At 41.1% G+C, this 16,008-nt stretch overlaps 1 protein-coding gene across 3 annotated transcripts in view; it reads left to right on the top strand.

Annotated features, from left to right (window-relative positions):
• Positions 1-3,335: 3,335 nt before the first annotated feature.
• The window catches only part of TBC1D8B (TBC1 domain family member 8B), a 38,731-nt gene continuing 26,058 nt past the window's right edge, over positions 3,336-16,008 (top strand). Inside the window, exons 1-3 of one of the 3 annotated variants that reach the window (XR_011811605.1) lie at positions 3,336-3,567; positions 12,056-12,166; positions 15,883-16,001. Coding sequence is in view for 2 of the 3 variants with exons in the window: in XM_038184495.2 (XP_038040423.2) it covers positions 3,438-3,567; positions 12,056-12,166; positions 15,883-16,001 (360 nt within the window). In the remaining variant the exon portion in view is untranslated. The remainder of the gene's footprint in view (positions 3,568-12,055; positions 12,167-15,882; positions 16,002-16,008) is intronic. The other 2 variants (XM_038184495.2, XM_038184497.2) reach the window with 2 other exon arrangements.

Here is a 16,008-nt window from a genome sequence, read left to right on the forward strand (position 1 = left end):
TCTCCCCCAGGAAAGCTCTGATCTAGACACATACATGCCTCAGGTTCTTAAAGTGAGAAGGGGCAATATTTTTTATCCCTATAGGAGGGAAAGTCTTGTCACCAGATGCTGTATTACCATGCTTTCTTGTAAAACAGACTTCACAACAGTGGGATTTTATTGTAAATGCAAAATTTTAAGGATTTTTCTCATATCAAGGAAAAAAGTCAGATGTCACTAGAAATGTAGTCATAACTGAGTTTTTGCTTAAGGGAAAAGAAGGCCTTGTGTATTGAGGGACTACAGGCATATGAATTGAGTGTGAGTCAAGAGAGCAGTTGGATTTCCCGTGAAATGGAGAGATTTAGTCCATCTCACTCTTTAGTTGGAAAGATCTGTGCTTGTCAAGTGACCTAACAGTTGGACAGAAAAATTACATGCATCTACCTTGGCTGTTTGATTTAATTAAATTTTATTCAGTGTGTAATGTATACCAGGTCAGAAGCTAGCCCTGCCTTTTCACCCAGGTTTAGATCAATGTCTTTCCTGCATAGATCTGAATAGCGTTGAACTTCCTCAGAGTTGTAATGGTCGGCATTTTGGAGTAGATGAAAGGAAATTTTTTGGTTTTGGCAATTTCATTTTGGCTCTAAGGGAAACTTGAAACCAAACTGTGAAGTTCACCCACAGTGAATTAACAGCTATGTAGTTCTCTACATTGTTTGTTAAACTGGTGGTTATAAAGTGAAGCCAAAATCTATTTATGTAGCTATTTATCTATTTATATACTCCTGGCTGCAGTTACTGAAGGGAAATCATTTGCCATTTTCAGGAGGTCTTTAATGCAGTGAAAGAAAAAATCCGCAGCACTAAATGGATCTCTCTTGCTGTGGAATGCATTGATTAGACTGTAGGATGATTGTGCTCTGATTAAGACAGAATTTAAGTGTCTATAAATAAATTCATCGCTCTTTGCATCTTAATAGTATTTGGTTAAGAATCCAGTGCCTGAGGGAATTGGAAAAAAGGAAGACATTCAAGACCTTGAACCAATGGAGAGGAAAACAAAGCATTTTCCAAGCAGCAGCTTTATTGTTAAATTTTTAATCTGAATAAGAAGTTTAAATTTTACATAAGAAAGCAGCATATGTCCTAACACGTCTAGCCTGTGCAAGATGCCAACAGCCAAGTTCTAGGTAGGAAATGCCAAGGGCTTCTCTCCTTAAAATTAGCATCAGCATTAGAAGACCTGTGTCAGATCCTAAATAAGTATTTCCTATCCAAGGGCTTGGCTAATTGGGGAAAATTAAATGGTAAATACTCCCTCAGGGAATACTCTTAGAAAAGCAGCATCTGTGTAGGAATCGCTGTCAGTTTTGGTATATCTCCGGGAGCTGCCACAGCAACAGCTCACCCACAGGAACCCACTCATGTCTGTTACTTCAGATGGGGGGATTTAGGAGACTGCCTCATGGAGAACAGTATGCTGGTATATCTTAATTGTTTGCCCCGTTTCATTTATGTTTTATCTGTATCAGTTACCACATGTTGGCTGATGACTTTTAATTCATTTTTCCAGTGCAGTAAATGTAGAGCAGCAGAAATTTGTTGTTTCCTACTCTATTATAAAAACAGGTAAAATAATATAGTAGTGTTAGTTCAATCTATATTCAGTCCCAAAGGTAAATCTGCTTAATACTGGAGTTGGCTTGCAATGGTGTAATGAGTGATTGGAAGAAAAAAAGTCTTATACCAGTGCAGTTCATCCAGTTTTGAAAACTTCTAGTGAAGTAAATGTGACTGCATGCTTTGTGCTGCTTTCACCCTGGTGCTGCTGGATCAGTAGTTCCTTATGCGTTTGGAAGTGGCCAGGCATTGCCAAACATCTTTCTGCGAGTGCTTGGCAATATCTCACTGTGCCTGTGCTCACAGATAGACTGGTGGCTAGCAGAAGCTCTATGGGACACAGAGTACATTTGGGACTGCTGAAGAGGCTGAAGGAAACAGGATAAAGCAAAGAAGTGCCAAGTCTGAAATCTGTTGTTAGTGCATGATGTGCATAATTCTTTTTTTAGAAGAGTTCAAAGTAGAGGCTGAGTTTAAACAAATGCATACTGGATGTTTCATATGATACACAATCAATAAAGCACTACTCTTGGAAAATCTTAGGAAGGTCAATAATGCTAGAAAGAGCACTAAAGGAAGGATCTGACAGGGCAGCAAACTGCAGAGAAGTTTCTGGGAAATGGGAACGACCTACATTGTACCGAGTGATAGAATCTGTCAGGAATAAAGAGCAGGAGTGAATCTTTCACACTTTGAGATATCTTTAGCAGAAGCCTCCGAAAATTCCTCAGCATCAGCAATCTGGAACAGAGACAACAGCCTTCTACTCCCCTAAACTTTGTTTGTTTATGGCCAGCACCAGAAGATACCATTTAGGAAGCAGTGTTATCACGTTGTAATGCCACAGGGCCTTCTGAGCCATGGTTCTTCTGACAAGGTTGTGAAGAGACTGGTAAAGAAACACCAGAAGAGAGAGCTAACTAATGAGAGGACTTGGGTAGCTGTGGTCCTGTCTTCCTGGGGAGGTGTTTCACTCGCTACCAGGCTAGATTGATTTATTCTAGCTCAGAACAATGGGTAAAGTCAGTGTGTAGATGATCTGAAGAACTACTCCATGAGAATGAATGATAAAGTTGTTTCAGACAAATCACAAAAAATACAAAGCCCGAGTCAAACTGTTGTTAAGGCAACCAAAATGTCACCACCACAATAGCTCTTAATCTTGTTGGGTGATAGAAGCGAGGAGGCAGACTGTCTTTTTTTATAATGTGGCATGTAAATAGGCAGCATTGGCCATATGTCTTCTGCTGGTGTGACACAGCAGCTGGGAGGTGACACCCGTGGGTGGTGTGACAGGGCGTGTGGAGGGCAGCAGTCAGGGCTGCATGGCAGGCTGGCCGTGTGTGTCTTGTGGTGGAAGGCTCGGTGCTGACTGGAAAACAAGCACAAGTGGTAAAAATAAATAAATAAAAAGCCATGTTCTTTGGCGATGAGGGTTTGGCCAACATTTCAAATGGACTTATTTGGGTGGTGTGAGGGAAATAAAAAGAAAAATCCCTTCGTGAAGACCGCAGGGGGACGAGCTCCTGTCCCGTCAGGCGAGTCGCCGCCGCCCTCCCTCTAACCTCCCTAACGGCCCGTCAGGCTGCCGCCACAGCAGCCGAGGAGGCGGGCAGCCGCGCAGGGCCCGACGGGAGCTGTAGTCCCTCAGTCGCCGGCGCCGGGCAGCGGGGCTGCCGCGGGGACTACCGCGAGGACTACAACTCCCAGCGTGCCTCGGGGGGCGGCGGCGGCGCTTGGCAGCCGGGCTGTGGACGTGGGAGCGGGAGGCCGGGGAGGCGGCGGGCATGGGCGGCGGCGGCGGCCGGGGGGTGCAGTGAGGGGCCGCCGAGATGTGGCTGAAGCCCGAGGAGGTGCTGCTGAAAAACGCCCTCAAGCTGTGGGTGCTGGAGCGCTCCAACCAGTACTTCGTGCTGCAGAGGCGGCGGGGCTACGGCGAGGAGGGCGGCGGCGGGCTGGCAGGTACTGCCCTGCAATGGGGTGGGGGGGGGGTGAGGGGAGAGTCCTGTGGGGAGGGGAAAAAAAGGGGGAGGGAAGGGTGGGAGAAGTGCCTGGGGCTCGGTGCGGGGCCTGCCGGGTGCCCCCCCGTGCTGGCAGCGCTGTGAGGGGCCGGCAGATCCGCCTCGGAGGCTGCTGGAAGCGAGCTCCTGCTTGGGTGCTTCTGAGCTTGCATTTAAAATGTAAAAAAAAACATAAAAAATAAGCGTGCGGTGTGATGGAGTGTTTCAGGGGCAGCTGACCAGAAGCTGACAGGGCACTGACCCCAGTATAATAAACTTTGTTTCATGAGAACTGAAGGTATGGACCAGAGTTTGTGTTTTTAATTATTGGCTGTGTGGCTCCTAACGTGCTGCAGGGACCCCCGCCACCACTGAGCCCCCTGTGGTGGGGGAGCTGCTCAGGCTATAGCTGGCTCCTGCATGGTCTGGTGGCATCGGTCATCGCCCCTTCAAGGAGAAATGCCCCAGGGTAAAGCCAGGGTATGGTTCTTGAATGTTTTGCATGAGTCTGGGTTTTCTAGGCTCTCTCTAACTGTGTCATCATAGTGTAAGGTGTTTTAAACGTAAGGCATAATTGTCTTGTTGAAGCATTTGTTTATTCTACCCAACAGAAAAAAAAACAAAAAACATCAATTTGTCTGGCTGATGTAATTTCCTATGTAGAAGTAATCCTCCCAGCTGGAGGAAGGGCATTCCTCGTTGGCATCTGAACCACTTGCAGGGAACAGGGAAAACATAAAAAGAAATCACTGCAAAATCCCAGGTTCCCTTTTAGGGGTATCATGATATTCCAGGTAGCGTCAGGCTTCAACTTAGAACCAAGTGTCGTATTTTTCAGCCTTGGAAGACTTGTGGTCATCAGGCTAGGTTGGCCGTTCTCTGTCCTGGTGTCTTTGGAAACCAAAGCCAGCTGAGTCAGTACGAAGGTTGTCTGGCCATGTGATAAAATTCATGTAAGAACAGTGATGAAAACGAAACGAGACCTAGAATCAGGTGTTCATTTAAAAGCATCCGTGTAGACTTGCAGCTGGCAAACAGCTGGGGCCTCCTATTGCCCTTCTGCTGTTGTTGAAGGTGAGATTTCTATTGCTTATCTTCTGTCCTTGATGGCATTTGACAGCATGGAAAAACACTTGAATGAGAGTTCCAGTACGGTGCCTTCTTGTGTGGTGTTGCACATTGCATTTCTATAACTTCTCTTATTATATGAGGTTCATTCAGATTTCATCTGTATGTGTTTTTTTTCAGAGGACAAAATCAAAAATGTTATTGAATTAAAATTGGAAATAAGAAAGATAAGAGAACTGGAAAATAATATAGCTAGATTTGTGTTTGCAGGTATAAAAATATTCAAGCCTCCTAGGTATAAACTAGCACAACTTGCTATGTCAGGTTTTAATTTTGTATTGCTGTATGTTACTCAAGAAAATTAGCACTTGCTTTAGCAGGAAAACACGGATGAACAGCTATTATCTCATGAGATCATCGCGGATGTGCCAAGTGAAGCCTTTTTCTGGCTTTCCAGAGCAGCGTTTTCCAGCAGGTGTGATGGAAGAGTGGAGGTGCCCAGCAGCTGGAGGGGCAGGGGGTTTCCAGTGAAGGAGGCAGCAGCAGCAGCGCAGGGTGAGGTCTTGCAGGAGAAGGAGCGAATATTGAGGAAGCAACCAAAAGCAGGTGCAGACCAAGCACAGAAAAAAGGCAGCAGCAGAGACACCTGAAGGAAGGCTGGGATTTGCTGTGCTGGCCTAGGTTTATAAAGGAAACCACGCGTGGATGTGTTTGTATGACCCTTCTGCACTGACACAGCAGGGACAATTGGTAATCCCTCAGTGACAGAGTTAGCTCTGAGGCTTGTCTCTACTACACACAAGGTAGTTGCTAGTTGGCTAGCATGGATAGAAATGGATGGAAATGCTTTGTGCTGGTTTTGCTTAGCCTCATCTCTCTCTGCTGTTATGCCCCTGCCTGGTTTTCCATTTCATTCTCTTTTGTTTCATAGACCTCACCTAAGGATACAGATCCTGTAACCTGTTGGGCTGGTTCTCTATTTCCTGATAGCTCAGCCCGCAGACTGTCACAAAATGTGTTGTATGTCTGGCAGTGCAGCCGTGTGGCTGTGTCCTCTGCTCCTTCTTTTTTCTGCAGAGCCACAATGGGAGATGTGCTCAGGTTTGCTGGGCTGTGTTGGAAATGTCAGAAAACAAATTATTTGTTTTCTGCTTCCATTGCTTTAACTTCTTTTTCTGCTTCAGAGTAGAACACAGCTGTGAGGGGGAAGACACCTGTCAATAAAGTACACAGCTGGAACTGATCTTCCCTGCTTGCTGTTTGTGCTGTGCTTGAAGAAAGGGGGATCCCAAATGCAGGAAAAAGTCCTGACTCTTTGAGTCCTAGCTTTTCTGGAACAATTATTGCCGTCTTGAATCTGTAGAATTCCCCTGCTGATATTCTTGCTTTTTAAAGGATGTAGCTTGTTGTCTGCATCATTGCTAGCTAATTTGCAGGTGTAGGAGTGTGGAGGAAGGGGAGACAGAGCTGAGTATGTGTTCTGGGGAAATTATCTGGTATCTGTCAGAAGGAGCTATGTGAAAGTGTTATGAGTGGTAGGTATCAGTGGCAAGGACCTCGTCTCCAATAGAATTTCCTCTTGGACCAATTAAAAAAACTACCTGGTGATCTCACAGAAATTCATTTTGGTAGGAACAGCAGGATGGGAGAGGAGACTTTAGCTGTAAGCAGACTTGTTATGCAGGAAAGATATTTGTGTTTCAGAACTTAAAGCTCTGTGCTGTGGAATCACTAAGTATACAGTAGTAGAATAAATGGTAGAAATCATTTGTACTTGCTGGTGTTTAAGCAGACTGGAGCTTTTGGTTTGGCTTGCTTGCTGCAGGTTTTCCACTGTGATAGGAATTGAGAGGAAAACTTGCTAGATGAATAAAGATCTGGAATGATCTATGCTGCGTTTTTCTTTTCAGCAGCTGCAGCAAAGATTATTTTTCAGTGCGTATATTTTGCAAGACAAATAATACTGCTCTGTCATGGAGCATTTTTACATCTGGGGATGACAGGTGGCAAAATGATCAGCATGTACTCTGGTCACTTCCCAAATACTTTCACTTTCCAAATTAGAGGAGCAAGTGCACCCTGGGGCCACAGGACTAAGCACCCTTGGAAGCATCAAGTCAGACAGCCAGCAGTTACGGAGGTGCTGTGACTTGCTGCAGAATGGAGGGGTTTGGCTCTGAGCCTGGAGAGGCAAAACTTGTGCTCCCCACTGGGCATGGGAACAAAGAGCTGTTGCTAAAGTTCATTTCCTCTGCTTGGCCCCTGCAGAAGGTGCTGTGCTGTTTCAATATTGCAGGAGATTTTGCTCAGCTCTGTATTTAGCTCTGATTGTGTATTGACTTCATATCCATGTTGTACAGCTTTTTAACTGTACAGAAGCAAAAAAAAAAAGGAGCTGTGGTATCTGTCAGGCTTTTCTGTGTACCCCCCAAGGAGACCGATGCTTACTTTTCTGAGTTGTACTTCTAATTTCCCTGCTCTCAGGGATATCCATTGCCACAAGTACTTTTTACGTGTGATCTTGAATACACACCTTAGTTTAATGAGTTACCATTGTCTTACCTGAGCCATCCGCTGACCATGATGTGCATGAGTTATTGTAAACAGAGATGAAATCTTTTACACTGCAGGCTTAAACTAACCTGTTTGACATCTCAGTTACCTAAGAACATTTGCATCACAGCCCAGGCTCAGCATTGCGTTAAGCTGAGGTTTCTTGGTCATGAGACCAAGTTCCTTTAGGAAATAAAATAACAATAATAGAAAAAGAGAATTCTGTGCTTAATTTAAAGAAATGGGAAAGAGGGCCTTACTATCAAGTTGGCATTCATGTGGTTTAAATCAAATATATCAAGCCAACGGCTTTTCATGGCTTATATTTGTGTCTTAGTTTGCTTTCACTAAACAAACTAAGCTGGACCTTTACTTATTTATTTTTCTGAGCCAGAGTGCTCTGTTTGCCACCCTGGAATGAAGTTTATCCTTCTTTTGTAAGCAAGTATTTCTAGTAGTAGGACTTTGCAGTTTGGGTCTCCTGTGTTGTAATTTGGCAACAGCTCACTCCTGATGTATGTTTTTCCCCGATACTCCCCCTGGGGACCTTGCAGAAGGTGTGCTGTGCTGCTCTGAAAGCTTTGCTTTCTACAGATCTGCACCTTCTGGTTTTTAAGAGGCATTTCTCAAAGAATATAGTCCGCTTAAATTTTAGTTGGCATACTTGAATTTGTCTTCATGTATCTGGGCAATGGGTATCAGTTTTGTAGTAAATCTGTGTATTTCACATACTTTGTGTATTTCCTGTTGATGTTACTCCTTGCAGCTGTGTCTAGGTATTGCATTGCCTTCCAGTTTTATTTTCCTTTTTAATTCACAAGTTACTAACAGGTTGACTTTGTGATACAAAACCAACATAAAAAAATCCTGTAAAGTTCATTGATTTTTATTCGTGTTTGTATTTCTTCTAAACCTACAGACTTTAGTTTTCAGGAGGTGGCTGTTTAAAACCCTTTTAAGGTTGCTCCAGGCTTCCTTGCTGTGAGGTGCCCTTGCAGGGAGGGATCCACTGAGTCTGTTTGGGTACCTCAGGATCATACAGACATCCTCCTCAACTTCTAGCATTTCTCCTTGTTATGTCAATGTAAATAAAGAGTGAGTACTTGGCAGTACGTGGAAGTGTCTGCTGTTCAAAGTCCTTAGGGATATGGGGCTGGCCAGTGTTGTGCTAACAGAGTATCTCTGTTTGTAAGGAACTCTTACTCATAAATATTTTATGTCCAGTAACACTAGTAATGTAGTAAATCAGGAGACGGGCTGATCCACTTCTAATATCATTAATTATTGACCTCAGAGGTGCTGTTAGGCGGCAGAGGAGAAAACAGGCTTGTGCTAACTTTGCTTCAGAACAATAGCACTCTTTTTAGGAAAAGCAAACGGTAGTACTCTCTTGATGTACTTGGTGAAATAAATACAGAAGAACAAGGCAGTGTTGCTCCCAAACTGCGAAATGCCAGCCAGTTATTTTCATGTATATTGGCTTTATTGCTGTAAATTGGTACAACTGAGAGCAGAATTCATTGCTAATATGCTTTGGTACATGCCACTGCAGGAAAATAATAGGAAACAGGCTGCGTGAGCTGCTGCTCTGGTACGTTGCTTCATTGTACCCCTGAACCATCTGCACTTGGCTCTGAAGGTTTGCTTTGGACTACCGAGACTCTATTTGCTGATATTCCATCAGCTAATGTTCACGTGCTGTCAACTGAGTATTATAGAAACTTTTGAAAGGAATGCTTCTGTATTTCAAAGCTATTCTATTTTCCTTGCCCTTTTTTATTATTTTGTAGGGTGTTTTACCCCATTTATTTAAGTATTCAGGGTATTTCGTAATGGTTTTACACAAGGAACTCTGAAATCGAAAATGTTTTCTGAAAGCAGAACCTTTTCTCCTTGTGAATGTGCATCACCTTCCATATCTAGAGCCAAAGCTCTTCCCTGCGTGAGGCTAGAGGATGATGTGGGTGAAATCACCACTGGACACTGCAGGCTAGCTTAGAGCAGAGGTGGGAGTGTAGATGACCTTCTGAAGGTTTTTGTTAGAGAACAATGTATGCTGCATTTCATTAGCAAGGAATTGGCAAATAGGGCCCGATTTTTCCCCTTGCATCCCTCACAGAGATAATGCTAGTATCTGGGCTGAGCAGCTGCTGATTCTCTTGTTCTCTGTTCCTTTATGTTACAATTAATATCTTTGTCATTGTACAGGTGACTTAAATCTTTTCTTGTATGCAACCTTGGAAATGAATCATTCCTCAGCAAGCTGGTGAGAATGGGGTCAGCAGAGTGCCAGCAAGCCGCTCAGCATTGGTCATGCCTGCCTGCGTGGACATGGTTCTTGATTTCCCACGGGAAATAGCAAATAAAGAGAGTGCTTCCTCTGATGCTTACTGCCCAACAACTTGCAGTTACGGAAACCCTGACTGACAGTATAGTATTCAGAAAAGTTCACGGCTCGTAGTTAGAGCACATTCAGGGCAAGGGTAAGAAGAAGGAACTGCCAGTTCCTTGCAATTATGCCAGTGCCCATAGCTGTGAAATCAGCTCATAATGTACCGAGTAGTTATCAGCTGAAGCACAAACCTGTGGTCTGTATCGTGGACGAAGCAGCATCGACTAGCGTACCTGCAGAAATGACCGGTCCCAGCCTGATGCAGCTGTTTGTGTCCAAATCTAACAACCTTCCTTCCCACAGATGGGAACTTAGGGCGCAGTGAGGAGTGCCGCTCTCTGGTGCGCTGTCGTGAGCATTCGCTCAAGCTCAGCACTTGCATCGACCTCATAAATGGTGACTAATGTCCTGGTACAAAAATTAAATCAGGAAAATTGTAAAAGATGATAAAGTAGCTGCTAAAGCACAGCCATCTTTGAGATGAGCTCAGTGTTCTGACTCATTCAGAAAGGCAAAGGTCTTTATACAGATCTGAATGTTATCTAGTCAATGTCTGACTTCAGTTAGAAACTACAATAAATGCTCCTAACTGTAGTAAGTTACAGGCTATGAACTGCAGACACCACAAGCTGGTATTTTTGATCAAATTTACTGGCCTGTGGGTTTTCTGTGCTTTTTTTTTTAATTATTATTCATTCACTTTTTTTTTCTTTTTAAGTGAAGGAAAATCATTCTGCAACTTGAATAGCCACTGTGAGATATGTCACACAGGCTCTGTGCTGAAAATGAATCCTTAGGAAACATGTTCTGAGGATGACTGCCTAGATTTCTCAATTTTGCCTTACTTTGCTTCCTTGTATTCCCACAGTTCATACAGTATATATCCTCCCTCCCTTATATACCTTAATACCCATCACTTAATACCCCATCACTTGAGATGGGATTAATGGCAGGAAAGTGGAATGAAAGGTACCAGAAGCCAGCCTAAAAATTCTGAAATCACTTTTGAGAGACGCAGTTGTAATAATCTAAATCTAATGCTTCCATAGCATATTAAAGGCTGAATCAGAAGATAACTTTCAGTTCGCATGGAAGGATACCTAGAGGAGCCATAAAGGGATGTACTAACTTTGCAAACAAGCTCTCTACCCTAATAGCAACTCTCAGTGAAAGGTTCTGCATCCATGATCCACTTTACAGCATCTCTTTGGGTAGCTGTCTCACTTGCAGGCCTTATTTTTTCACTTCTTCTGTAGGAGATTAAAGGCTGTGAGCAATTTCTTTGGCAGCATTGCTTTATTTGAACCTTCCATTTAGGTGGCAATGCTAGAAGGATGCCAAGCATAGGAAATACAGGAAGGAAGCATAAGATTACATTGCCCATGTTTTTGTCACTTGTAAAACTTCTTTTTATGAAAATACTTGAGCATCAGGATGCAAAAGCTTACATTTTTTTCTGTATGGATTTTTTTTCTCCTTTTGGAATTCTCTGATCCTTAGATTTAAAATCAACTGTTAAGGTCTCTGAGCTGCCTAACACTTTTATTACTGAGCAGAAAGAATAATTTTGGCTGCCAAGCTAAAATGCATACTCATTTTCTCAGGAAATTTTTTTGAAAGAGAGTATCTCATTTGTTGTGAGAGTTGAAGTGTGTCTCATTAATGGAATTACTATATTTTGATCTGAGCTGGGCTTAATAGGAGCTAATTCAATCTCTAGTGGAAAGGAGGTGACATGGCCATTATATCTGGCATTATAATGTATAATGGAATAATGTGCCTTATGAAATATACTGATGCATGGGATAGTCGGATGAAATCTTAGTGTGCCGTACTGAGTGTAGGAGTCCTCTGATAGAGTGTTGATAAAGAATGGCAGGCATTTTGTAGGGCAGTACTTAGAGGATGGAATGAGCAGCAAAACTTCTGTAGGTACAGAACGTATGATAGGTTTTTCTCGTGTAAAAACAATGGGTGGGATTTTTATAAATCAGACAAAATGGAATTGCGGTTTTCTGAGAACTGTTTCCTTTCTCCATAAAACAGAACAACAGTAAATGACTAATTACGAGGTAGTTCAATTACTGCTTGTTCTTATTAAAAGCTGGGAACTACCACGTTCCTTTTCAGGTTACTCTCTGGTTTGCCTTGCTGTGTGGCTATTCCATACTTCCATGGGTGTCATCTCCAGACCTTCTTCATCCTCAGGTTGTGTTTATAATGGCTTTTGCTGGATGAATGTATCATCACCTCGCAACAAGGTTCCTCTAGGAGCACTTTGGCTTTATTCATTTGTGTTTCTTAATTTCTCAGAGTTTATTAGAGAATAACTCGTCAGTGGGGTAGCACTCCTGTTCACTAAGAAAGGAGACAGAAGGTGAGTGCATTTCAAGACCTTAGTTTCACCAGGCTGTGTATGTTTTGTTAAATGTTACAGGTCTTCTTGTGGGAACGCTAGATGCAGTGCTGGATTCGACATCCAAAGTGGCTCCTTTTCGCATCCTGCATCAGACACCAGACTCGCAAGTCTACTGGTCCATCGCATGTGGTGTGTATTATTAGTTAGAAGTGAGTTTGTAAAGTGAAAAATCATGGTACAAAGAATGGTCTCAATTTTTGTGTTGGGTTAATTCTCTCACATCATTATTCATTCCAATGGCATCTAAATGGTTTAAAAGTATTTAGTAATGATAGAGTGTTGCTCAGGAGATTGGAAACGAGATTGTCAGCAGTTTATGGTTCCAGTTTTTCAGAATATATCTTCGTATCATAATGTCAGATTGCCTGTTTTCTGCAGCAGTCTGTGAAGTACCGAGAAACTGCTTTGGTGCTTTCTTAGAATAACAGAGCCACAGTCTTTTAGTTTGTAAGCTGCGATGGAGCTCTGTAACTTGGCACAGTTCAGGATGATATGGATAAGTTGACACTTGAGAGTACTAAGCGTGCTGTAGGTATGAATAACAAGAATAGCTTATCTGGATTTTTTTCTACTTTATCTTTGTTTGTAAAAATGAGCTGGGTTCCCAGTCGTGGTAGCAGCTGAAATCTTCCTCATATCTGCTGCTCTCAGTGCAAGAAGTTCTTTCTCTTTATGCTATGTTATTAAGCAGTAAGAAATGGAAAAGAAAATTGACCTTGACTGCAGAGTATATGATTTTTCATAAAGCATCCTTATTGCTAGTGTGTGTATTTTTTATTTTAATATTGCAGCTTCCCTTGAGAATAAAGTCTTTATACAGGCTGCTTAAATAGTAAGTCTCCAGACAGACTTTTGTTCCACAAGCTGAGAGGACGCTTAATTCTTTGCATGCATCATTGTTTTTTCTTCCTTAGCATGGTCTTGTCTTTACATTGAAAGTAAAATAGTCATATGATCTGATGGTAAATGTCACAATTAATCTATTTCCTAGGCTTATCGAAAACTCTGAAAATACGTAGAATTGGAGTTAATATATATATATATATATTCATTTTTTTGTAGCTTTCATTTAAAAAAAAAATATTTGTGTTCTTTAAAAAAACAAAAACAAAACCACGCCATTTAGATTTCACTGGTCTCCAGGCCTTCTTTTTAGTTGCCTGTGGTGAAAGATGAACTTTGTAGGAAAATTTGGAGGTGCTGTTCTGCAAACATGTACGTACATATATAATTCTACTAGTAAGTGCAATGCTATTGTCACATTGGATTTTGCTGCTATCCTTTTATTATAAATCTTTGTTTCTTCACCTTAAATGAGAAAATGTGCCTTTTCCTATCTTTTTTTTTATAAAGTTAGCTACTTTCAAAATACAGATTTATCCTTTTAGATGTGTAGTTCAGTAGTTTATGCATTTCATGCTGTAATGCTAATCTGTTCTTGTTCTGCAAGGACTTATCTTAAGGGCAGCAGTTGGTGAAAGTACTGCTTAATAACAATTTAATAGAACTCAGTACATGTCACTTAAAAGGGGCAGCATATTAAAGTTGATAGAATTTGAACAGTTTGTGAATTGGCAGTAAATAAAAATTTCTGGCTTCTTCTGAAGTCAGAACTAATGGTGACAGGCTATTAAAAAAAATACTTCGATAAGTACATTGGAAGTATACTGTAGGGAATTCTAACAGCATCATGTAAGACCCCTGGGAAAATATTAAGTGTAGTCTTCACTTTAGAAATGGATTTATATAAATTCTATTCTACGTAAATATACTTTAGAACAAAAGGCTACATAATGTAATTGTACTTGGTGTTAGAAAGCAGGTTATTCCTTCTGTGAAGTGAATAAATTGAAGAGATTACATTTCTTTCCTGCTTTTACATGTTAAGGGTCTGAAATGGTGCTCCTAAAGCATTTAAATGTTTATTAAAAATTTCATCTTTATTGTGTCACATCTGTTCCTCTGATTCTTGTTCTGACTCAAATAATTGCTCCACATGTGTAGTCTGAGAAAAATAATGAGCTTTTGAATTCATTGCTGTGTTAATTACTCTTTATATCATTTCTTTGTGATTGCAAATCCAGCATATGTAGCACAGTCTATTTAACTGTATTTAGAACAATTTCTGTTCATTCCCGTAGCAGCCTTAATTCTGTGGAGTCCACTGAAAATTGTTCAATTAGTCTTTACAAAGTAAATTGAGAAAATAGAAATAGTTAATTCTGCATTCTTACTTAGGGGTATTGATAGTATGCAATTGTACTGGCTTTATTTGTGAGCATTCCTGTGAAGGATAAAATAACCAACTTACTTATATTCTAGATTCCCTTTATTCAATCCTTTATAAATTCTTTCCATCTGTTTTTTTCTTCCTGTTTCCGACCATCTGATGGGATGGAAACTACCTCCTGTTTCTAAGGAATTGACACTGTTGAATTTGCAGGACCACAAAGGTTGTTTCACTAGCACAAGCTTTGCTTTACTGCCTGTTAACACTTCCATAACTTGTATATGAGTTAGTGAAAAGAGTAAGATGAATTATCATAAATATTTCACAGATCGTAAAAGTATCTAGTAGGTAAGAGTTTCCCTTTGTATTTGAAGCAAACCACGAATCTATTTCTGGGAAGTTCGGGTGAGACAGGTTTTCTTTGCTATGAAATTGCAGTGACATATGGTAAGCGATTGCTATCTGAAACCTAGATTAAAAGCACTATAAAGTGAATAAAGTAATGTAATAAAGTCGGCTTCTCTCTAAGATGTTTGATAACGCAGTATTTATATTCTTGGAACATTGAATTTTATCTTGGCTATGGTTTGTACATTCCTTATGGTTAGTGATGACAGATTTTTTATGATACTGCTCCCCTTGCATGTGTGTAATGACAGGGAAGAAAACATTCCTTATTCCTGTGTGTTGGAGTCCCAGAGGGTTCAGAAGAGAAACACTGCTAATTTTGGAGGTGCAAAAAAACATTTCAAGGATTATTCATCTTGTATGAATAGACGAGTTTTTGTTTTTTTTTTTCCTGGTTCCTGATACCAGATCTTCCATCTGGGATGTAGCTGTGCTTCTGTCCTCTTGCAGAACCCTTTAATTGCATGAAAACATCAAGTTATTTGGAATTATGACACAAATAGAACTTGGCTGTAAATAGAATGACAAGTGTTTCCTGAATGATGGTTGCTTATATTTTAGTGTGATAGAAATATAATAAAAATATGGCTTGATAGAAAATGAGATAAAACCATTACTTACATTGAGCACAACTAACTAGTAATTGTTTGTGGTAGGCAACATAAATGGTTGTTTCATGTATCCAAAGAGAATGCTCTGCTACCGTCCTGGTCACAGTGATACAGCCTTTACATCCTTACACTTCTCAGAAGGGTTTTTGCACTACAGAAAGACCAAGTCTTGAAGTTCTCATGAATTTGGTCTCATGTTTCCCACCTTCTAGGGGAGTGTCCTAGTTACTGAACTGGGAGCGTGCTAAAGATGCTCTGAGGGACGGCTGAGCTAAGGAACTCTCAGTCCAAGTCAGGCTTCAGCACTGAGCCACAAAATGTTGACAAAGCTGAGATGCCTCTGGATGTCAAGGCTAGAAATACAGCTGTGTAAAGAGCATGAAAAATAAAAACATGACTGTGCTTTTTTAACGTATACCATATACATTTTTGCTGTACAAAAGAGTTCAGTGGTAGGTTTGTGACTTAGGATTTGAACTCATCTATCTACGTTACTCTGTGAACCTGGAATACACTGAGTATTCTGTTGATTATTATTGTGAATAAACTTATTGAAGTCTCTTCTAATTTTTGTTAATACTAATTTTCTCTTTCAGGAGCCAGCAGAGAAGAGATAACAGAACACTGGGACTGGTTAGAAAACAATGTTATGAACACTTTATCAGTATTTGATTCAAATGAAGATATTACGAGCTTTGTCCAGGGAAAGATAAGAGTAAGTA

The sequence above is a fragment of the Anas platyrhynchos genome, chromosome 10 (genome assembly GCF_047663525.1).
Source record: "Anas platyrhynchos isolate ZD024472 breed Pekin duck chromosome 10, IASCAAS_PekinDuck_T2T, whole genome shotgun sequence".
Taxonomy (NCBI): domain Eukaryota; kingdom Metazoa; phylum Chordata; class Aves; order Anseriformes; family Anatidae; genus Anas; species Anas platyrhynchos.